We start from the raw sequence: 24,545 nt of genomic DNA on the forward strand, positions 1-24,545 counted from the left end.
CCATGCATTTCATTCAGGGAGAAAAATGGTAAAGACCATCTCCATTTGGTCTTTTCAGAAATATGAACTGCTAGGTAGAGGTACCAATACCTCACTGAGGGTTTTAATCTAATATTCAGTAATTAATGAGGATGCAGTCAGAGGAAGCTCCTCTAACCACTCCTCTCCCCACCCATTCATCTTATGTAAAACACAGTGCAAACAGGATCTCAAAGCCATCTCTCTAAACTCAGTCATCACCCCTAAATCCTGCATTTTGGAGCACCCTGGGCATCATGGAAGTCTCTACCTCAGCTCATAGGGGAGCAGATCCTATGGGATACTGAAAGGGTCCTAGCATGGAGAGCAGAGGAGGGCTCACCTGCTTCCAGGGCCAGGCAGCTGTGTATGTGAAACGGGCCAGATGGAAACCCACAAATCCAACTGGGGTCACATGGGTGAGCCCAGAAATGATATCAGGAGAACCAGAGTGCCAGATTTACATGGGAATCCTCCCAACTTCCAACTAGTGACAATTCAATAGGATTTTAAAATTATTTTGAAGGCCTAGTAAGCAGGTCTATGGGGCTGTATCCTGCACCTTGAAAGGAACATAAACTCTTCAAAGCCGGAAATTTATGGCCTAGAGCAAAGGAGGAGTAATTTACCAAATGGAGTTCTCTAAACCAAAGGAGTTTAATGGATCAGAAAAAAGACAATAAAAACCACCTGTAGTTCTGACACCCAAACCACTCCTAACATTTTATGATCTCAAGCATTTAAAAATATATGTGTGTTTGCAGATGTTTTGCCTGGTTTTTATATTTCATAGGATGGGCCCAGATGTGCATGAATACCAATGGGTCCAGGATTCTTTTCCTGCGCTCACCTTTATGTTGCAATCGTCTTTGTGTGCTGCCCTCTTCAGGCAGCTCCTTTCAGCAAACGCTCTTCCTTGGCAAAATGTGCTTATGGGGCCATTTCTCTGGGATGCACACTCATATCAAAGTTTCTCATATCAAAGTCATGGACAGTACCCCTTAAAAGAAACAAACTACTGTGGGCTCCTCCATAAACACACCCAGGGATTTATCTGGGAAATAGCAGTTGAAGCAGCCAAGGTTTCTGACTTCCAACTGTGAATTTTCACTGCAAAGACAAGTGCCTTCATAGTTGCTAAAATAATGTTTTAAAATATTAAAACTCAAAATGAAAAGGCAAATTAAAAAACTCCTGGCTAGTTCTTGGCTCCACTAAACCCAGTGGAGAAACACTGGTGTAAGGTACAGTAGTGGGTCCCTGGGGACCCAAGGTCCTTATGAGCTGAGCCTCTGAAGTTTTTGTCTGGGAGCCCCTACCCTGTGGAGCCTTCTTCCCTGCAAGCCCAGGGCTTTGGAAACCACAGAGGCCACTGGTTTTCACCCATGTACTGTGGGGCCCAGGAGCTAAAACCAGATTCTCCTCCCATCTTTGGAGGGCTAGGGGGAGGCCACACTTTATTTTCTACACTGGGCTTTTGGGTAAGATTTCTTTTGAAAGAAGTTTTCACTATTGAAAAAAGAAAAAAAAAGTTGGAAAATCACAGATGTAGGCCATTTTCCTCATTTTGGGGATAGGGAGATGATGATCGGGAGAGGGGAAGGGCTTGAGGATGCAAGTTTTCTAAGGGGCTAGCACTCCCTCCCTCAGCTCCTCCCCACTATCCTGCCTCAGCTTTCTCTCCCAGACTCCTTCTTCTTCCTAAGGCCCCTGAGCATTCCTGTCGACCTTGTGTTCTTCTCCCTGAAATAAGCATCAGTTCCTCCAGTTTTTAAGGGTTCCCTATATATTTCCTCTTACGTGGAGATAGAAAGACACAAGGCATCGGGGTGATCTGTGCAACATGAGGGAGCCTCCAGCTGAACCTGGCATCATCTCAGATGTGTGCAGCCAAAGGTTTCTAGCATATCTGAGGGAGGGGGTTGGCTCGTATGGCAGGTCTGTAAATGCAGACATAATCTTCTTAGCTGGAGACACCGTTATGATTCCATAGAAAGAAGAAATGCATTCAACTTCAGAATCCGTTCCTGTTCTAAACATTAGAACAGAGGCTTTCAGGAAACGAAGGCTCTGAGTCTTATGGCCAAACATCTGATGGTGGCACTAAGGTTTAGGTCTGTGACTCCGAGGAAGAAGGGGCTGTGGGGTGGAGGTGGTCCTTGCTGTGGACCTGGGTCCTAGGCCTGAGTGAGGCTGGCCTCAGACTTGCTATGGGACCTTAAAGCACTCATTTCCATCCTGGGCTTCAAGTTCCTCAACTCTGAAATGTGGTTTCTACCACATGGTTAACTTCACTGAGGTACAGTAAGAATGGGAACACGGGATGGTATCTAGAGTCAATGTGACTTGTTTGTCATTTAACACCTGCATTTCACTTCATTTGCAAAATGGGAGCAAACCATGCTGGGAGGCATACAGAGGTAAAAAAGAAAGTTAGGCTATCAAAAAAAAAAAAATTCTTCAACACACAGTAGCAGTGGTTGCCTCAAACATATCATTTTTAGCAAGTGCTCACAGAGCCAGCAAGCTTTCAGGGCAGATGCATATCCTGTGTCTTTGCCCTTCAGTTGCTTACTCTCCAGCTGGAGGGCCGAGTGCCAGGCCTGGAGCCACACAGACCAAACAGGGAGGGTTCACCCTGCAGGAGCACCCAGGCTTCTCGACCCCAGGGAAGGGGGGCTAGCAGGGGCTGGAGCATCAAAGAAGCCTTCTCAGAGGACCTGACTCACTGGGTCTTAGAGGGTGATGAGGAATGTAAGGAGGCAGAAGAACGAAAGTGCAAATGGCTTTGCAGGGGCGTGTGTGAGGAGAGAAGAGGGTGATACTGGGGGCTGAGGTAGGACACTCAGGCTGGACTCTGTACCCTGAGAGGGCAGACATCTGACTCTGACCCCTCATCTGTCCCATCTCGGCCCCACAGAGCACTGGAGAGGCCTATGTGCCCAGTGCATATTAAGGAGCATCCTACTTCTATCACGCAAATGTCCTAATTCGGCACAATTTGCTACAGCACCACAACTGACAATGTGGTTGGGGCGACGAGAACGAGGAAAGCACAACCAATGCCTAACTTCTCAGCTGGCCTTGGAGTACAGATGACAACACACACGACTGATGCTGCTCACGAAGTGACAGGGTCACACGGGCAGACTCGGGGTTCCGCAGCACACCCCTGCCCAGAGCGCTAAGAGCCGCAATGCCATTGTTTGTTTCTCCCATCCAGCACACAACAGTGTGAGTGTCATCATGATAGGGTATACTAGACACAAAGCTGTGGGTTTTCTCAGAGGTTAAGGTGGAGGGCATCACATCCACATCCGGTCACTGGACCGTTGGAAACACCAAGGGCAGGGGATGGAATCTGGCTTTCTGAGTGTCCACCAAGGGGCTGCGAAGGAGTCTGAGTTTTGACCAATGGAAGTAGATGAGAGAATGCCAGGTAGAAAACTTTCCCCTCCTCTCTCCCGTCCATGTGTATACAGGGACTACTCACACATGCTGTTCCTTCTCACAATGTATGGAAGGAGCCCCCCACGCCTGCTGAGAGCACTCACCTGCTCACACTGGAGCCTACTGCGTCATGGCAGCTTCTGTTGGAACTACCTCTAGTTCCTTGCTCCTCCCTCCTACCCTCACCCTCACTATGTCTGACTTGCTCCTCCTAAGTAGCGTCAATGCCTTCATTGTTGCTTGGGGCCTGTTTTTGAGAGGACAGGCTAAGTAAGACAAAGAACACCCTACAATCGCTCTCATTTGTAAAATAAAAGTAAGTCATGGGATCCCTGGGTGGCTCAGCGGTTTGGCGCCTGCCTTTGGCCCAGGGCGCGATCCTGGAGACCTGGGATCGAGTCCCACGTCGGGCTCCCGGTGCATGGAGCCTGCTTCTCCCTCTGCCTGTGTCTCTGCCTCTCTCTCTCTATCTGTGTGTGACTATCATAAATAAATAAAAATTTATAAAAAAAAAAAAATAAAAAAAAAAAAAAAAAAAAAAAAGTAAGTCATTCACAAGCAAGCACAGGTGCTTTAAAGGCTGTCTGGAACAGAATGACTTGCCTGGGGCACCTGGGTGGCTCAGTGGATTAAGCAGCAGACTTTTGATTTTGGGCTCAGGGTCCCAGGATCAAGCTCCCGTAGTGAAGGGCTCCACGCTCAGTGGGGAGTCTGCTTGAGGATTCTCTCTCTCTTTCCCCTCCCCCTCATGCGTGCCTGTACACACACTCTCTCTTTCTAAAATAAATAAATCTTTTGAAAAAAAAAATGACTTGCTTGCAACACATCTAACACATCCTGACCCACAGTGTCCTGACAGTATAGAAGAGACCAAGAGATGAGAATACAGCCTCAGGAGGGCTCTGAGTCAAGGACTCCAAGGTGCTCTTGTATCTGTTCATTAATTTAACAGACATTTAATGATGCCTCAATGCTCCTGGCATTGTGTGGGGTGCCAGGGATGCAGAGGTATCTAAGGTATGGTCCACATCCTCATCCTCAAGGAGCTTATGGTTGAGTAGGAAGGTGGACGTGGACATAGAAATGTTGGGGGTGCACTGCACATGAGCGGGGTATCTCAAGGGGAGAGTAGGGGCGCCTGGGTGGCTCAGTTGGTTACATGGCTGCCATTGGCTCAGGTCGTGATTCCAGGGTCCTGGGATCGAGCCTCCCACTGGGCTCCCTGCTGGATGGGCAGCTTACTTCTCCCTCTCCAATGCTTGTGCTTTCCCATTCTCTCCTTTCTCTCTCTTTCTCAAATAAATAAAATCTTTAAAAAAAAAAAAAAAAAAACAGGGGAGAGGGCAAAAGGAGGGAAGGATCCTCGCTGTCCTGTTTGAGGACAAGATGCGGGGAGAGATGGCCTCACTGTGATTGGTCCAGAAAGGTGGATAGGAGTTTGCCAAGAGGACAAGGGCTTTGTTCGACTCCTCTGGGGGAGGTAGACAGGGCTTCCCCTGTAAGGACCTTTGCCAGGGACCTGGTGAATGATTAAATCAAATGTGGTGGGATAATATTTGAGTAAACCCCGGGGAGTGGTGGTGTCTGCTTGTGCTGTCTGTTTGTGCTCACAACTGTTGCTTCACTCACTTTTACTACCACCCTTGACCACCCCATCCCTAAAAAACCTAAACAAAAACACCATGGCCCTAGAGACAGAAGCCATAACCAACATCAGAAAACAAAAACAAACAAAAGTTCCTGGCAAAGTCAAGTTGCTATCATAAACAATACATTTGGAAGAAGACCTCCTGTGTAAGCGTCCAGCCCCCATGGCCCTCATCATTACTTGGGGCTAAACAGACCTGGGCTCAGGGAGTGGACAGTAGTTAGAGAGCAGAGGGGGAGGTCGGAGCTGGTGAGGGTCCCTGGATCCAAGTGTCACTTTTAGATGACAGAGCTTGAGATAGGAAATCTCATTTTTTGAAAAAGTTTACATTTTTGCTTGCCTGAGTAAAATTTCTTCCTTTGCTATACTTATATCCTAATGTAAGACTTCAGAGAGATCAAAGCTTCCTTAAACCTGAAAATGTGAATAAAATGTCTTAAGCAGTTGCTATGGGAATTTGGCCCCATGAAATATGAAGAAAATGGTCAATGGGAGTGCAACTGTCACTTGGTGGCTGTGTTCAGGCACATGGCAGGGCTCAGAACTCCCCATCACCTTACCGAAGTTGGTCAACGTGCATTCACATGCCTGCCAGTGTCTCTGCCACTCACCTTGGGCTTTATCCAATGAATGCTAACCATTTTTTTTTAAGTATTTATTTATTCACGAGAGAGAAAGAGGCAGAGACATAGGCAGAGAGAGAAGCAGGCTCTTCGAGGGGAGACTGATGTGGGACTCGATCCCTGGACCTGGGATCATGCCCTGAGCCAAAGGCAGACGCTCAACCACTGAGCCACCCAGGCGTCCCTAACGCTAACCATTTACAAGGTTTCATAGCATTAAGTACCACTAAGCAGGCTTCTGCATGAACAGATGTATAATTGACATAATTTGAAAAATGGCAGGTGACAGTGTCAGGTCTAAGGCCAATTCCCTTTTGCTACCTGACTGATGTGCAAGGTCTCTGGGGGCAGGGACCAGAGAAATGGTAGAAAGTAGTGAGGTGGACCCAGGACCCACTCATCTCAGGAAAGCTCCCAAGCCCTACTACTCACTAGGTGTGTGATCTTTGCCAAGTCACTTCACCTCTCTAGTCACAAGCTCTGCATATGCAAAACGGGGATCATGCTATCCCTACCTCACAGGGTGGCTATGAAGAAGTCCTGAGACATGAGACATACCATTTAGTATTGAAGGCCAGCAGACCCAAATTAATAGGTGAACTTTATGTCCACCTGGGGAAGGGTGGTCAGCACTCACAGAGTTACTGCCATCAGGGTGGGCTGTGTTGAATTTGCCAGGCATCTGTGCCACAGACTGAGCCACAGGGATGTGGTTCAAGTCGTCTGCAATGATGTTGTAAGAACCTGACTCATTTCTATGACCTGAAAACAGCCGAGGCTTTTTGTGCTGCCTGCATGATTGAGGAACTCAGACGATGAAGTAATATTCATATGAATGTGTTCTTAGGTTCTAGTGTCTTGTCTCCTCTCCTTGAAGGATGTCCAATCTCTCAGCTTATGGATAGTGCTGGCGGAAACTCTTTCAACAGGAGTCTCAAAGCCAGCAGTGGAGTTACTTAGTAGCCCAGATTGCATTAAACAGATGCTACTCTGCCCAGCTGGAGCACAGAGAACAGATGAATGAACATCGCAAGAGAGCCTACAGCTAACTCCTTTGGAGGAATTCATCGAACTTGTTAGCAGCAGCTCTGATGTTGAGTTCTTGAAGCAACTAAGGTATTTGGTATTCAATTATAGCATGAGAATAGCTGCTAATTATCCTCTGCCTAGTTAGCTAAAGAAAAATGTTTTTGTCAGGGAAGCAAGAAAGAAGTCTATAAACCTTAAAAAATAAAGGGAGGGGCGCCTGGATGGCTTAGTTGGTTAAGCATCCAACTCTTGATTTTTGCTCAGGTCACGACTCAAGGTCGTGGGACAGAGCCCCATGTCGGGCTCTGTGCTGGGCACGGAGCCTGCTTAAGATTCCCTCCCTCCCTTCTCCCTCTGACCACCTCCCTCCACCCCATTCACTTGCATAAGCTCTCTTTCTCATAAATAAATAAATATGGGAATAGTTAATACCACAGAAACCAGCTACAAATCAGAGCTCCCTGCCTTCACTCCAGCTGGCTGTTACCTTTTACCAGCACACCATTGGCTATTTCCATTGGTTTTTGCTGTTATAAATAACACTGCAGTAAACATCCATGTCCAGGCATCTATTTGCTCATCTTTGATTGTTTCCTTAGAAAAATTTCTAGAGATGAAATTGCTAGATCAAAGGATATTTTTAGGCAGCTCGGATACACATACTGTCAACTTATACTCCTGCTAACAGGGCAGCATGAGTTTATTTCCCTGCATTGGTTAGAGCAGACATTTGAGCTGTGGACCATAGAGCCATGATCTGGCACCTGCCCCCACCGTGCTGAAGAACAAATAGGGCAAGTCCAGACATTATATACCAAGCACCACCTCCCGCTCTCCTCTCCCGTACCTCTAGCTCTCAGAGGACCGCATGTCACTGCTGTTTTGCACTTGGCTGTTTGGAGTAGCACTGTCCAAGAGAATTTTCTGTGGTGTTCTGTCTCTGTGCTGTCCTACGTGGTAGCCACTCATCATGTGAGGTTCCTGAACACGTGGAATGTGTCTTGTGTGACAGAGAATCTGAATTTTTAACTTTACCGGGTTTTAATTTAAATTTCAATAGCCACACATAGCTGGTAGCTACTGTATCAGACAACACAGCTCTAGGGGTTCAGGAAGGACTGTGGCTTACAGTTCTTCTATAATTGATAATCATGATAACGAGACATCCTGCATTATTTATACCAGCTCTGATTTCAAATATTTTGTTCCCACTGACCCATAAACATTGACATTCTGCAATTTCTTAAATGTCTGGAAATTCTGATATTTCAGAATTTATATTACATTCTCTCAGACTGCATTGCCCACCCAGAAACTCTATCAGACAATATCCCTTTAGGGCCTGGGAAATATTGAGCTCCCGGCTCAGCAGAGAAGCAGAGGACTGTCACTCAAGGGGTATAGTCTCTCAACAATCATTACTCTCAGTCTATTGCTGATGTACCATCCTGCCTGTGTGCTTTTGCTTATGATGTTCTCTTAGGCCAGGGAACTTCCTTCACTAGGCAATGACATCTCTTCTAGGAATCTCTCCCTGATTATTCCTTTGTAGAATTAAAGGCTGCACTGTCTGTGTGACCACTAAACATGGCTCATGGCTCAGGTGAGAGCCTTGAGTCACCACTTGGGACCTATTTAACCACTATTTTATTTATTAAACTATTTACTTATTTTAGAGAGAGACAGAGAGAGAGGGAGAGACAGGATCCCAAGCAGGTTTCATGCAGGGCTCAATCCCATGACCCTGAGATCATGACCTGAGCTGAAATCAAAGAGTCAGACGCTCGACCAACTGAACCACCCAGGTACCCCTAGACCTCATTTTAGATGAAATTTGAATAATGTTAGTACTGGATTTCTTACTCCAAAGCTGATTTGAAATAGCAAATTAAGGAGGGAAAAAGGCTCAAAGGGACAGAGACATAGGAGGTGACAGGAAGTAAAATCATCTAAGAGTCATACTGTAAGGGAGAAGATTCAGAAAAACATATAAATACCAAACCTGGGCTTCTGAAAACAGAGACACTAGGTCATTTTGTGAAAAGGCAAATATTTTTCTGGACCTCAGTAGTTCTTAAGGTAGGGCTATAGTAAATAACTGATATTCATTAAGACAACTATAAGGCATCAAATACTAACTCTAAACAATGAGTGAAGAGGCAAGGAAAGTCATCTTAAAGTTCTAGGATTTAAAGCTTGAAGGATTTTATAAGTCATCCATGCGTTATAGATGCAGACACTGAAACCCAAGGAGATGATGTAATTTGGTCAAGGTCACAAAGCCATTTACTGGCAGGGCTGGAACCAAAGCTGGTCTACTTGTTCTCGTATCAATACCTGGGAAAGTCACTTGATGAACTTTTTTACTCCACAATGCCATGGACTTGATGAGGAATTAATGGAGGAAAAAAATACTGTATCTTCTTAACCTCACTACACAAAGATATTTCCTTCTGTCACTAATGGTAAACAATGGGAAAGGATATGTCTTTGTATGGAAACAGGTGTCAAAGTAAGAATGAAACAGGAATTGGCATTTTTATCTTTATGATGAACACGGTGTGAACAGCACGACTTGGGAGTGATAATATTTGAAAGAGCATTCTTTAATTGGGGTGATTAATATCCAAATTGCTGTTACACGTGGGCAATAGATTCCAACTGTAATGAAAATGAAATCCCCCAAACCCATGGCTGTCCATCAAGATGCAAATGGCAGAAGAGAAGTAAGTAGCTGATGACACACAAATGGTTTCAATGCTCTGTGCATCAGAAGACATTTATTTTGGGGCTTTGGCCATGGAGAAAGAATAATAGGATTGATCTAAGGCAGTTATAAACCACCACTGATAGATAAATATACATCTTCTCGCTCTGTGCAGGAGCAGGTATTCAGAACAAGGTGGTGCACACAGACAGACAGCTCCTTAAATGATACCTTGCAATTACACTGCAGCCTTCCAGCAGATAATAAACCTTCAATGTCTTGAATAATTTAAAATTTTCCAGCGGCATGAAGGTTGAAAGGAAAGAAAATCACACTCTGCTTTGGAGGGAGAAAAAAAAAATCCTTAGCAGATCAACTGTGGGAATTCTGGCAGAAAAATGCCCAGTTTTCATTTGTTTTCCTGATAGGTGGATATAATCGTCCCAGCTCAACCTGGTCTCTGATTTTCAAAGTCAAAGAACCAAGAGTGAATGGATCTCTGAGAAATAAAATCGGAAAATATAAAGATTTAAATCTTTACATGGGGGATCCCTGGGTGGCGCAGCGGTTTGGTGCCTGCCTTTGGCCTAGGGCGTGATCCTGGAGACCCAGGATCGAATCCCATGTCGGGCTCCGGGTGCATGGAGCCTGCTTCTCCCTCTGCCTGTGTCTCTGCCTCTTTCTCTCTGTGTGACTATCATAAATAAATAAAAATTAAAAAAAAATAAATCTTTACATGTTATCACTACCATCACAAAGGTGATTATACATAATAGTATATTATTCTAGATTCAGATAAACTTGAGTTTGGATCCCAACTCCACTACTCATTTGTGGTGTGAACTTCTGATTCTGTTTCATCACCTGTATTATCAAGACAATAATGGCAATTATAGGATTCAGTGAGATTATAAATTAATATTTCCTGGCATATATTAAATGTTAATAAGAAATGGCATTAATTATTAGTTTCATAAATTATTATTACTAATGATAGTTTCAGTCTTGGGGGTCTTCAAGGTATAGCTACAAAGGAGGGTGAAGGGGAAAAAGGGACAGAAGAACATACAGCTTCATACCAAGGGAAATTATGGTGTCCAGGTTACTGCTTATGGTATGGTTAATGTAAGGTTACTCTGAGCCAGCCCCTGCTTTGAGCCTTCTATGAGCAATATCTCAATTAATCTGCACAGCTCTTTATGGAAGTAGCCCAATTTTACTCCCTGAGACACAGAGAGATTAAGTGCTAGTTCAATGTCACCCCACTGTCTTACTCTAGAGCAAGGGTCCTTAGAACCCAAGGATTCAAAGCCCAAAGAACTTAGGGTTTAAGTTTTGCATTTAATTTTTTAAAATAATTTGCACATTCACAATTTTATGCCCTTATAAAATAACAGTATCTTTAGGGGAGTCGATGGTCATAAAAGTTGATCCCTGGTACTGTTAAGGTGGGCTTTTGTAGTTAAGTTAGCTACAGACACTGGTGAATAGCTAAAGAAATTGTCATGAGAGTAAATGCCTTCGTGAGAGGACTAAGAATGCTGTTCAGTCCTATTACAAGTCTATATTGGATGTGCTCCATTAGCAGCTAGCTCAAATGTTAAAATGGGGTGGATAGTCAGCTGCACTGGTTGGGAAATGTATTCAAGGATGAGCTTTGGTGCCTATTTGGCTCACACAGTAAGTCAGGGAAGGAAAAAAAAATGACATAACCAGGGGGTTTATACCTGCAGCTGTAACCCTTGTCCTTTGAGCCCAGAGTAAGGCCAGGCCAGCAGCAGCATACTCACTGGGAACAGCTTGGACTGGGAGATAGGACTGTGTCCTGACTTCTGCAGATGCCTGATAGCTTGCGGGGGGTGTGCCCAACCAGCAGCAGGTGCTCCTGAATGGGAGCAGGATTTTATCACGAACCTGCCCTCTGACTGAAGTGCCTGGTGGGCTTGCACTTCTCATCTCAAAAATGTGCAGGCTGGCTTGAGATTCCTGAAAGTAGAGCAGAAATTCCCTAAACTCTGAAGTCGTGCTGCCTGGAAACACTAGGCTTCTTACCATCAGCAGAAAGCCTTGATTTCTTCCAGATTTAAAAATAGATTTTGCATGTGGGTAACTTGCAAATGCCTGAACTTGAGATTTTGCATGTGGAGAGCTTGCTAAGAGATAGGATCCGTGGGAGTGTGGAAGAAATATTTAAAAATAAAGGTTGAAATGTGAATAAAACCAGAGTGTCTGCTCTTGAACTTACTCTACCACCACGTTTTTAAGAAAACTATCTTGCAGTGGAAGGAATGTGGGGGTGGAGATACAAACAGGGTCTTCTGAAACCTGGAGGATGCTGTGGGAAGATCAGGGCAGAAATAAGCCTGGCTGACGGATGTTGCAGAGCGGAATAATTTTAATTCAAAATGAGGAAACACTTTCCCAAGAGCCACCCAGCTCAGCGTGACACAGTAGGACAGACCTGGCGCAGGCCATCAGCATTGCCCACCTGGTCTCATGAGACACTTGAGGCAAACCTCAAGAGGTGAGTACATGGAGCTGAAAGAACCAAAACCCAGGGTACCCTCCTTGAGCTTTTCTATTTCCAAAGTTATGAATGTGGTTAGAAGTAGACTCCTATGGAGGAAGCCCTTTGGGGGCAAAACGTTTGTGAGTGAGTTTTAAATGTCTCAGGAGAGGCCAGAAATCCACGTGCCAGAGAACAGGGCTTTGAAGTCAGGTGCCCTCAGGTTGGAGGAGATGTTGGTCTACTCCAGAAAAGATGGGACTAGTAACAGAAAAGGCAGAGAGCTTTTGATGGAGGACCAGGCAGGGACCCAAGCACATTCTCACATTAAAAGACCTTTTTTATTTTTTTTTTTTAAACTGGATGTCTCAGGAGGAATTTCTTCGATGCCTGCTGCACTTAGAGTTATGAGTTTGGTTGGGGCCTCAAACAGGTGATTATGGTAATTTAGAGAGAAAGTACCAAGCCATTTCTGTCACAAGGCCGTTCTAGCTTGAAAATAATAGTGCCTCCTTGTATTTATAGAGTGCTGAATACTTTCCAAAGCCCTCTCTCATCTATTATTTCATTTGTTCTTTACAACGGGGCCAGAGATGTGGGTTGTGGCTCTGCTGCAGGGCATTGAATGAGAGCTTTCCCCCCTTGGGACTTCAGTCTCCCTATGGTGCTTCTGGGATCACCTGCATCAGAATCCCCAGAAAGAGAGGCAAAAGATTCCCGGGCTCTACCCAGACAGAGAACCTGGATGTCTACTGGAGTGGGGCTTGGGAATCTGCATGCTAAATGTACTTCCCATGTGATTCCTATGTACACCAAAATTTGAGAGCCCCATTCTAGTATTTCATATCTCCTCAGCAATGAGATCTTGTCACATGAAACACACACACTCAGCAATGAAAGAAACCCTGAAAAAGTATAAAATTCTGATGAGTGGGGAGAAAACAGTCTGGTGTTGGCTGAGTGTATGGTGATCATCCAGATAATAACAGCCTCTCGAGGATATAATTAGTGCCCTCAAAATTGGAATATGACTGTTTAATAATTTAAGTGAGATCATCAGGATTAATGAATAGCAGTTGAAATTAAATGTGGGACCATAAATCCACACGGCCTGTTCCAGGCTGGCACTTATTTGTGATGAGGTATCCTGGAAAACAGGGATCTGGTGGGGGCTGAACTCAACTCCTTCCACAAAGGCCATGTGTGTTTGCACCTCAGGCAGCCCAGACAGCACACAAGCTCAAAGAAATCACCATCCGACTACATCACATAGCATCTGTTTGTGATATCTGTCCTGCCATTCCTGGAATCCAGAGTTTTCCAAATCTAAGCATCATTTCAATGCTATCAAACTAGGATGAGGAGCTGGTTAAGAATGTGGATTACCACTGAGTCCATCTCTGTGGGTGGGCCCTGCTACTCTGCATTTTAACAAGCTCCTCAGTTGACGCTGACATAGGAGAGTCACATACTACAGCTTGAACCCCGCTGGAACTGGAGACCACAGGGGACACACTCCAGGTGCAGGCTGACTGTCCTTGAGGTCACTTTCTCCTTGGCCAGCTGGCTGGTGGTTCCTTGGGGTTCTTTCCTTCCATGGAAATCAGCATTCTCTTCAAAGTCATTGAATTTTTAGCTCATGAGGCTTTTATGCATTTCTGATTTCATCTAAACCCTACAACAGGACTTTGAGGTGGATGGGGTAGCTCAGCACCCAGCACTCCACCATTCCAGCTAATAGTAATAATAGCTGCCACCTCCATAATAGCATCATTAACAAGGACCATTTATTGAGCTATCCCCATGGCTGGGTGGTATTACTGCTCAGCTGTCCCTGCAGGAGCAGAGGAACAAAGTGGGGGCAAGGAGTAGTTCACCAAACTGACTCTGTCCCTCACTGGCCCTCAGCCGGAAGTCAGGAAGGAAACAGGGTTTTGTGTCTACTACAAAGAATCTGAAGAGTCAACTCTGCTCAGGAGCAAGGTCTATTTATAGGTCACTTCCATTCACTCATGAGTTCAAGCACTGCTTCTTCTATCTTATGGCATCAGGGACATATTTTCTGGGGAAAGTCAGGCCTGGTCTTTCCTCCCACCTGGTTGAAACATATCTGCTGGCTGTTGTGGGGGTTCTGGGAAGGTGATGGTTAGTTTGAATTTTACATTAAAAGAGATTGGAATGCAGCTGTTATTTAGAATATTCTAGACCATATATTCTGAGAGCATACAGAAAAAGTTAAACCAAAAAACAAACCCTAACAGTTTCTGAGAAAAAACTGGGCACAAAACATAGCTTTATAATCCCCCCTGTATTCATGCTCACTGCAGATTATTAGCAACGCCTGGTAAATCCCATGCATTAATAGGCACAGGAGGGGAGGACACACAGTTGATGGTGGGAGTTAATGGTTATTTTGAGATTCTTGGATGCTCATAAACAATGTGGGCATCTCTGAAGAGGTCTGCATTTATGAAGCGAACAAAATTAATTTTTTTTATTATTCTGGGAGGAACGAGCATTATTGGTCTTTCAAGAAAAGAAAGTAAGTGTACACAAGGATCCAGAAACATTGGAAAAGGCAGTCTGAATCTGTTAATACTTTACAGGAACCAATGTCACTAAGTAACACAAGAGAAAGGGATGTTATCATGGCCTTAAGACATCTTGTTTCTTTGTTCTATAAAATGATGCAAAATGGCATTTTTAGAAGATTTTCTATTTGAGATAGTAAATCTAGAGACTGAAGAGAGAAATTAAACTTTCAATGCCCATGAACACTCAATTGACTGGCAGGACTGCAATTTTCTCCTTTTAATTTTTGGAATAAATAAACAACATGTAAGTGTGTGGATTGGGCCTTCTTGATCTTTAAAGCTGTCAAGTATTGCCTATTTTTGGCCATAAAAACTGGCTAGATTTTTAGTTGCCAATGTTTACAACTCTGATGGTGCCTCTGGATTCAAATCAAACCAAAATCGGTGCTGATGTTGGGGAGTGCCTGATAAAGATACGATTGAACCTTTTAGGGGCTGGAAGTTCTGTAAGGAAATTGGGAAGAATGCCTGAAGCATCTTTATGCAGTAGGTTCATTTTATAGCTGCCTGTGTGTCGGGTGTCTGGAAGCAGGTTAGAGCTAATGCCTATATTTTGGCCAGTGTGCTTCAGGAACGGGTTAGAAACTGTATTATTTAGAGAATGGGGCTGATATTTATAGTGAATGAAAACAGCAGGACATATCTATTAGACATAAACATTTCTTTACCTAAAAGCTTTTTGTTGTTTTTACCTAAAAGTTGTTTTACCTAAGAGGTACGGTAGAGAGAGGAAGGTTATTTCTTGTACTTTGGTTTGTACTTTCTACTAAGCATGAATTTTCCCTTTAGGTAAATGTTGGCAACTAAGAAGCTTGCTATCAAACCAAATATGACTTATTCAAATCACTTACAAGAGGGCCTGGTCCACAGTAAATGCTACACAGGTACCATGCAGCATTATTATTATTGCTGCTATTGCCATATCCTTTCTGGGATGCAGATAAGATGAGGCCTTTCAGCTCCCCACCAAATAAGCTAAGTGTGAATGATGTAAAAAGACTTGGTTGGTTTGAACCAAATCAAGTTAGGTACTAAGGAACCTCTTACTTTCATTTCAGCTTCAAATTTCATCTCCCTCAAGACCCTGAATAAGTAACAATTCATGTCAGCCCTAAGCCGAGGGCTTTCTGTGGTCCTCCTTCCGGAGGCCTTATTTCAAAGACCTCCAATAATAACCTGCTATCTTGGGTTTTGCTTCCTCCCATTATGTTTTCAAGGAAACACTAAAACAGTAAAAGGGTTAGATTTTAATCCTCACAAGAAAATCAGGAGAATATCAGCAATTTAGCACAGTTGTGCTGCACCAAGTTTTTAAAATGTAGAAGGCTCACCCACCTCAATAGAAGTGTCACCTTTCTGAAAATACAATGCAGCTCTTTTCCACTACAGAAATGATTCTTTTCCAAACATCAGAGCTTTTGATGCTTCAGATGCAATCTGAGCGATTTATTTGATTTTTTTTGCTATCTCAGTAAATCATTTATACAGTGCTTGATTCACGAATTCTTTTTAAAAGATGCACAAAATATCCCATAAAAATATTGACTCCTGCATCTGTTGTTCCTGCCAGATACCCACCAAAAGGTTTATAGATTTCCCTCATTATAAACTAATTGATATTCTGTAACAGCTCTAATCTTCTTAATAGTCCTCTCCTTTGGATTCCAAGAGAGAAGCGTTCTGGATGTCAAAGATATACAGGAGAAGGGAACCAAGAAGCCTGTGGATTTTCAGTGGTAAGATACCCTAGAGACTGATGCTTAAGATGTGGGATTCTTAAGATTACAGAGCCCATCGGGGGGAAGATCAATCCCTCCTGTCAAGTGGGATTCCTGACCAGGAGGAGACTAGCGTAGTCCCCATTTATCTGTGGTTTTGCGTTCTCTGGTTTCAGCTACCTCCAGTCATCAATGGTTCAGGAGGCAGGTGACCCTCCTTCTGACTTATGGTCAGAAGGTCAACAGTAGCCTAATGCCACATCACAGTGCCTACATCATTCATCTCACTTCACCTCATCCTGGAGGCATTTTATCATCTTATATCATCACAAGAAGAAGAGTGAGTATAACACAAGAATACATTTTGAGTGACAGAGAGAAAAACCACATTCACACAGCTTTTATTACAGTATATCGTTATAATTATTGTATTTGATTAGTTTTATTAATCTGTGTATAATTTATAAATTAAACTTTATTACATGTATATATGGATAGGAAAAATGTGGTAAATATGGAGCTTGGTACTGTGTGTGGTTTCAGGCATCCACTGGGGTTCTTAAGACATCCCCCCACCAATAAGAGGAGGAGTACTGTACTGTAATGGCAGGTAAGCAGGTTAAGCCACTTACCGCCCATCTCTTTGAGCCTTTGTTTTCTCATCTATAAGATAGAACTATTTCTCCTACCCTCATACCGTAGAGGGAAGAGTATTTCCCTTCTGGGGTGGTCAGTGGGGTGGCACTGGGCAGGCCAAAAAACAGTCATTCTCCCCACACGGCCTGCTTCATCCTTTCCTCCCTGTGGTGTGCTCATCGGCACAGGCTCTGCCCTTGCCAGGGAGGCTTATGATTCCTCAGCTGCTAAGCTCGTCCCTGGGTCAGTTAGTTCAGGAGGGAAGCAGCAGGAACAGATCGATGTGAGGTTTTCTGGATCAACCTCTCCAACAACACAGCTGATATTCTGGGGTCATCTGACTCCTGTCTCTTCTTCACAGTTGACTCAGAGGCAGAGAATTGTGACAGTTTATAATGACAAGGGGAACTGGTGGTAGAAAGTTAAGTGAAAGCAACCTGGATACAAAGTTAAATATGACCGGATGTCCACTACACACAGTGCAATGTGAAGGCACTGAATGTAGATTCACATTATGGTACATTATCTAGCTATTAAAAAACAGTTGAGTTAGCTCTATATCTTTTGACCCAAGGGATGTCTGTGATACATTAACAGGAGTAAAAAGAGTAATGTGTACAGGATGACCCCATTAAAAGGAAAAAAAAAAAAACCATGTAAAGATTAGGGCTAAAGGCTTTAGCATCAGTATTCACGGTTTTAAATCAAAGCTCTGCCTCTTTGGATTAAATATACACTGGCTACTTCCTTAAAGCTCTCTGTATCTCAGTTTTCTCATCTGTAAATTGGGGATTTAAAATATGATCTTTTCAGGTAGAAAAAAAGAGATTTGAGATCATTGAGTCCAGTGGTTTTCACACTGGGAATGACAGCCCCACAAGAGTGGCCTGGTAATGAATGAGTGAATTCACTTAGCACAGAGTAAGCTCTCAGTAAGTATTAGTTCTTGTTATTACACGTTGTTACATGTTAGTATAATTATGCAGAATAATGCACACCAGACTATTAACATTAGTTACCCCAGTTGGAATGGAACTAAAGGGGGATTAGGAGGGTATGAATAAGGAAATGGCCCGTGGGTGGCTCAGTCAGTTAAGTGTCTGCCTTCGGCTCAGGTCATGATCTCAGGGTCCTGGGATTGAGCCCTACATGGGGCTCCTTGCTCAGCGAGGAGTCTGTTTCTCTGTCTCCCTCTGCCCCTCTCCTGCTTGAGCTCTCTCTCTCTCATATCAATCAATCAATCAATCAATCAATCAATCAATCAACCTTATAGTAAAGAAAATGGAAATGAAAAGACACTGGAAACCAAACAAGACATGCAAGTGGTAGATAAGCATGTAAAAAGATGCAACAGTAAAGGTCAGAGGGAAATGTAAGTGAGAACAAGATACTCCTACATACCTACTAAAATGGCAAAAATCTGGAACAATGACAAGACCAAATGTGGAGCAACAGCAACTCTCATTCATAGCTGGTAGGAATACAAAATGGTACAGGTGCTTCGGAAGAGGGTCTAGTAGTTTCTTACACAATTAACATACTCTTCCTATGTAATTCAGAAATTGTGCTCCTTGGTGTTTACCTATGTGAGCTAAAACATATACACACAAAAACCTGTGTCTGGACATTTATAATAGGTTTATTTATAACTACCCAAACTTGGAAGCAACCAAGATGTCCTTTTGCAGAGGAGTAGATAAACTGTGATACATCCAGATAATGGAGTATTAGTCTGCACCAAAAGGAAATGAGCTACAAGCCATAAAAAGACAAGGAGAAACCTTAAATGCCTATTACTAAGTAAGAGAAGCCAATCTGAAAAGGCTACATACAATGATTCCAGTTATATTCGACATTCTGGAAAAGGTAAAACTATGGAGACAGCAAGCAGGGCAGTGGCTGCCAGGGGTTAGGCAGAGAGAAGGATGAAAAGGCAGAGCACAGAAGAGTTTTAAGGCAGTGACACTATTCAGTATGACACCATAATGGTGGATATATGTCTTCATACATTTGTCCAAACCCAAACCCTTCATACATGACAAACCCATTTGTCATATACGACAAAGAGTGAACCCACATAAAACTATATATTTGGGTCAATATATATTATTGATAATGGGTTAAGGTAGGTCCGTTAGTTGTCACAAATGAACCACTCTGATGCAGGTGCAGAGCACTGATGGGGCCTGGGGGCTAGCTATGTATGGGGTAGGGGTAGAGGGGTATATGGGAACTCTGTACTTTCAGCTTAATGTTGCAGTGAACCTAAAGTTGATATACAAAATAAAGTCTATTAAAACAAAAAGAACCCCGATTGGGGGGGGGTGCGTAGCCTAAAAGCTAATAGTAATTACCTGCAAGTGATGAGGTTATATCAATAGCTCTTTCTATACTTTGTCCGTTTTCTCCTCCACTCCTAGTCCCGGCTCATGCTGTTCTCTTCACCTCCAACTCTTTGCCCCTGCCCCCCCATGCGCCCGGGAGTAGTATCTACTTATCCCTTAGGATTGAGTTTAGCTGGAGTTTTCTCTGGGAAATCTTCCGTGACCTTCTCTGTGCTCCACAGAACCTGGATCTCCACCAAGGGGCACACATTCCATGGTCTTATGATTGTCTCTTACCTCATCTATCTGCCCCTTATGTATGTGAGCCTTTGCGGTGGGGAGGAGGGGTGGTCTGTTTTAATCCTTATATCCCCAGCACCTAGTACAGCACCCAGTATGATCAATTCATGAATTCTGTTGAATATATGAATATGAATTAAATCAGGACAAGTGTAAAGAGAAACAAAAAAACAGTACAAAACTCATGCTAAAAGAACTGAAACAGTATAGTGTAAGTGGGGAATAGCCACTCTAATTAGTTGTGGGGGTCCCAGAAGCAAACGAAGGCTGAGAGAGAACAGATGGGTATGCTTAGGGGCAGTGTCAAGAGTGGTATGGTGAAATGCAGATCAGAACAGGGCAAAATGGATATCCTTGATGGGTCCCCATGACTGGCATGATATGAAAGTGCAAGTCAGAATTAATAAGCCCATCATGGAAAGAGGACTGACTCTAGCTCTATTGGTGAGGGTCTCTACTGTGTGAGCCAGTGGCCCAGCAATGTCCATAATCCTCCCGGTACCAATCACTGCTGACAATCCATCAGGAGCTCTGCAAACACTTGAAACACCTGCTTAAGATTTCCTTCCAGGGCACTATTCCCTGTACACGTTTGTGTGTGTGTGTGTGTGTGTGTGTGTGTGTGTGTGTGTTCCCTGATAGGGAGTTGAGCTGGGGAGGATACTGTCCATGAGATCATACTATAGCCTTTCATTTCTGTACCTCATAATTCCAGGTAGCTCACTATTCAGTCAAGGGCATAACACTTTCCATTACTATATATCCTATTTTTCTGCAAAACCAACCCTATTTAAAAATGGGGAGAAGGAGAAAAGGAATAGAAAAAAAAAAAACAACAACAAATCAACAGAGGTCTCTCTTGTTTCTTCTAATAAAAAATCTCCCATCTGGGCAGTGTAATCTGGAGGCAGATCTGCTCCTCTACACCCTCATCTCTCTCTCTCCCACTAGGGCAAAAACACCTCTATGTCCTCCTAATCCTCAAGCAAAGCTCAGACATTTGAAGAGCTTTTGGACACCCCTGGAAAACTCTGCAGCACTCTATTTGCAGGCAAGGCCAGGATTATTCTGGGGTCAGCATCAGCCTCTAGTCTAGTCCCCAGGGCTGCCTGCACAAAGCTCTGGATCTTATTTCAAGCATTCATCTGCTCCAATTTTGTCTCCTACCCGAGGTCTCAACCCTTAGCTGAATTACAATTAGTTGCCCTGAGGATCCTGGAGGAGACTCATTTCAGAGCAAAATGCCTTCTGCTGGGCAGTGCCAATCTAGCCTGTAGTTAGCATCAGTGAATTTCGACTCTGAGAACTGCCTCTGCTCAGACGGCCCAGAGAAATCTGTCTTTTATGATGGCCCATATTTGCTGTACTTTGGACAGGCCTCTCCATAGTTCTGAAATTGTTTCTCCCAAATCTCATTTTTAAAACAATCACTGCTGAGTAAGTTTTCTTCCAAAGCTGCCTTAAGAATTTCTTCTCAAAGCATGAATAATGATTGCTTTTCTGAAAAATGCAGGTTGTGGAATCTGACAGCTAATGCTCAGGACTGAGGGGCAGAAGAAAGAGTTCACCTCTGGGCTGCATGCCTGATTCATTGAGAAAAAGAGGTCACAGTTAGGGGCCACTGAGAAGTGGGCTAGTATCTCTTCTCTTCCCTGTCTTATTATTAGGGTCTGGCCATGGCACCGCACTGGATCAGTGTTTTTGCTCTCTGGAGAAAGAGATGCACTTAGAAGATGGAATTCTCATGAAATTTGTCCCTTCTTCCTCAAGACTGTCACATTCTTTTACTATTGAGGGGGTGGGGGATTGCATCATGTTATTTTTATCACTGGGATATTAGAGATGGAAACCATTACAGTCCAGGATAGGATGTGTTTGATAATGAGCTCTTTTGTAGCAAAAACTCTGCTCTTTAATACAATGGAAAAGTAATTTATTGAGAAGTGTCCTTGGGGATAGAAAAGAGTAATGCACGTCTATAGATGTTTTTCGTAGCCAGCCAAGGTGAGGAGGGACAGGCTACACTGGGAGCCCAGAGATGGGCTTCTCATCCCTTCTCTGCAACCAGCCAGCTGTGTGCTCTAGTTAAGCCTGTCCATGCCCCAGTCCTTGGGTTTCCCACCTGTACAATGAGCAGGCTAAGTGGCATCTGTGATTATCACACATTTTTAAGCAGGGCAGTTCCTCTTCAGAAACCAAATATAGACCATGCCAGGAGAGGGACCTGAATCCCACCTGCACCTGTGAGGTTCGCCATTCTGCTCATAGTACTCCCTAAAGCATCCTGGGACCCTTACTGCTCTGAGATGCACAGTGGAAGCCAGCAGGCTAGATGGTCTTAAAATTCTTTTCTAATTGAGCAAGGAGAAACACTTGTTTCTAATCCAGCTGATGTCTGGTTTATTCTACCTCTGGAGGACTAATGCCCCACAACATGCACAGAGTGATCCTGTCAAGTGTTATAGGTCCACTTCCCAGGACAGCTGATGCTTCAGAAAACAAGTGACAGGGACCCAAGGCTGTGCACAAAGACATAGGCTAGCACCAGGCATGGAAGGAACGTCTGTGTCTTCCCCAACCACATCTGTCTCAGTGACTGAAGAGGACCCTGCTGCTAGTATAGCTAGTGTGCGTGTGCGCGCGCACCATGCATTTCCTTCCTTCTTCCCTCCTTGTTCATTCATTCACTAATTCACACACAGATATGAGTCACCTGCTCTGGACCACAAATGATCTAGTAAGGAGGACTAACAACAAACAGGCCAACAAACAGCCGTGCAACCACACATGGAGAAGAATGAGTGGCGGTGGTGCTGGAGGAGCCAGCCATGGGAAGATCTGGGAAGAGAGTGCCCGGGCAGAGGGAACAGCAGGGGAAGACCCGAAGGAAGGATGGAAGTTGGCCTGCTCTAGGACAGAGAGCCCTGCTGTGGTTGGTACACAGGTAGCAAGAGTAAGTGAGTATAACCCTACTCCTGTGGCCTTCGGGTACAGCCACAACAAGCCCGTTCAGAGCAGGCAAGCTGTGGTTCAGTCTTCTCATCTGTGGAATGCTGTGACAGATACTGTAGAAGGGCTCACTCAATAGCTTCTCTAGTGCACTTCTTCCTCTCCTACCTCTATTCAAGAGGCCCCAAGTCAAAACACTTATATTTGCAGCCATCCTGGCAGATAGGGATGCCTGGATGTCAGAGTTCTAGCCAAAAGTCTTTCCTGAATGAGAAGACTTTCCTGAATAAGAAGGCAAAATCTTGAAAAAGGGAGGTTCTGTTCTCTTTACCCCTCTTCCTTCTTCTTCTCTGAAAGGCAGACTTCCTAGACATCAGCCATTGTGTGACCATGAGGATGAGGCAGCAGGAACAGAAAAGCCTGGTTCTTTGATGATAGCCTGAGGCAGCTGTACCAATCCTGGATCTTATTATGAAATGAATGAATGAATGAATGAATGAATGAATGAATGAATGAATGAATCCCTTACTGGTTTGAGCTATTGTTGATCAAGTTTTCTGTTATTTGCAGTTTAGTACATTGCTACATGAATATAAACAGGACAAAAACAGAATCTACTTCATGTTGTGGGAACTAAATGAGATACTGTGTACAAGGCCAGAGTCATAGCCAGGCACACAGCAAGCATCAGTAAATGGTGGCCCATATGTTGGTGCTGCTGAAGAAGAAAATCTGTCTCCCCTTTGGCCAGGAAGCTGGTTGGGGTGGGCCCTACCTCGATCACTGAAGTCATCAACCAGCACAATTTCGGCGATCAGCTCCGAGGGTGAGCGGTTCAGCACGCTGTGGACAGTGCGGAGGAGAGAGGACCAGCCCTCGTTGTGGAAGGGGATGATGATGCTGGTGTTGGGGAGCGTCTCCAGGTAGCGTTTACTGTTGCAGCTAGAGGGAGACACAGGGGACAAGAGAGGACAGGTTCAGCTCTTGTCTTGCCAAGAGAACTCAAGAAGCACACAGTTTGGCTAACCACAAATACCACTCCTTTCCAGCTTCTGGGATGACTGCAAGCCAGGGACACCTCAGTCACTAGAACCTCTTCCACTTAGCATCCCGAAGTCCTGCCTTCAATTCCTGCACACACGGTACACAGGGATATGTATATAAGATGACCCTGACTCTGTATAAGAGCAGTTACAAACTGACAACAGCCAGCACTGAGGGAGCAGCACCGGGGTTGGGTGCTCTCCATGTGCTAACCTGTTTAAGCCTCTATCATTATAGGTACACGGTACATGGTTACCTATCCTCATGATTCCAAACAGAAGACAGTCCTTCAGTAATGCTCTGGCCTCTCTCCTCACCCCTTGCACACTCCTCACCAGTGGAAGAGAAACCTTTTACCCACAAGTCTGGAAGAATAAACTGGGCTTCACTGGCTCAGCCCCTCTGCTCACTCCTTGGATTCTGCTGGCAGAGGGCATATTTTTTTCCTCTGCTCTCTACCAGTCCCATGGTAAGCATGGGGGTGGAGGGCCCTGCCCCTGTGGATCTTTAATGTCAATGTAACAGCCAAAAGAATTAACAGAGTTCCTTAATATCGTCAAATATCTAGCTGGTGTTCAAGTTCTGCCAATCTTCTTCTACCTTTTTATAGTTGTTTAAATCAGATCAAGACAAAGCCCACATGCTGCTTCTAGCTGATGTGCCTTCTAAGTCTCTTTTTTCCTTACAATTTCTTTCTTGAAGAAACTGGGTCATTTGTGCTATTGGATTTCCTACAGTCTGCATTTTGCTGCTTGCGTCTTTGTGGTGTCTCTGAACATGTTCCTCTGTTCACCCCTCTTTGGTTCCTGTAAATCAGTAGCAAGATCTAGAGGCTTAGCCTACTTTGATGAGATACTCTGGCAACCTCTTCATAGTGGTGTGAGCCTCCTACAGGAGACACATACTGTCCAGTTGTCTTTCCTTTTGTAATGTTGGTGGCCACTGATGATCAATGCCTAAATCCTTCATTTCATCATCACGGGTTTGCAAAATGGTGAG

The 24,545-nt window shown here is 44.2% G+C and overlaps 1 protein-coding gene across 9 annotated transcripts in view; it reads right to left on the reverse strand.

The window, feature by feature from the left end:
• GALNT10 (polypeptide N-acetylgalactosaminyltransferase 10) overlaps window positions 1–24,545 on the reverse strand; it is a 216,969-nt gene that overhangs the window by 68,058 nt on the left and 124,366 nt on the right. For all 9 annotated transcript variants that reach the window (XR_003131064.3, XR_004814921.2, XR_004814920.2 and 6 more), the window contains exon 4: window positions 23,278–23,444. Coding sequence is in view for 3 of the 9 variants with exons in the window: in XM_025435119.3 (XP_025290904.1) it covers window positions 23,278–23,444 (167 nt within the window). In the remaining 6 variants the exon portion in view is untranslated. The remainder of the gene's footprint in view (window positions 1–23,277; window positions 23,445–24,545) is intronic.

Source organism: Canis lupus, chromosome 4 (assembly GCF_003254725.2).
Source record: "Canis lupus dingo isolate Sandy chromosome 4, ASM325472v2, whole genome shotgun sequence".
Lineage (NCBI taxonomy): Eukaryota > Metazoa > Chordata > Mammalia > Carnivora > Canidae > Canis > Canis lupus.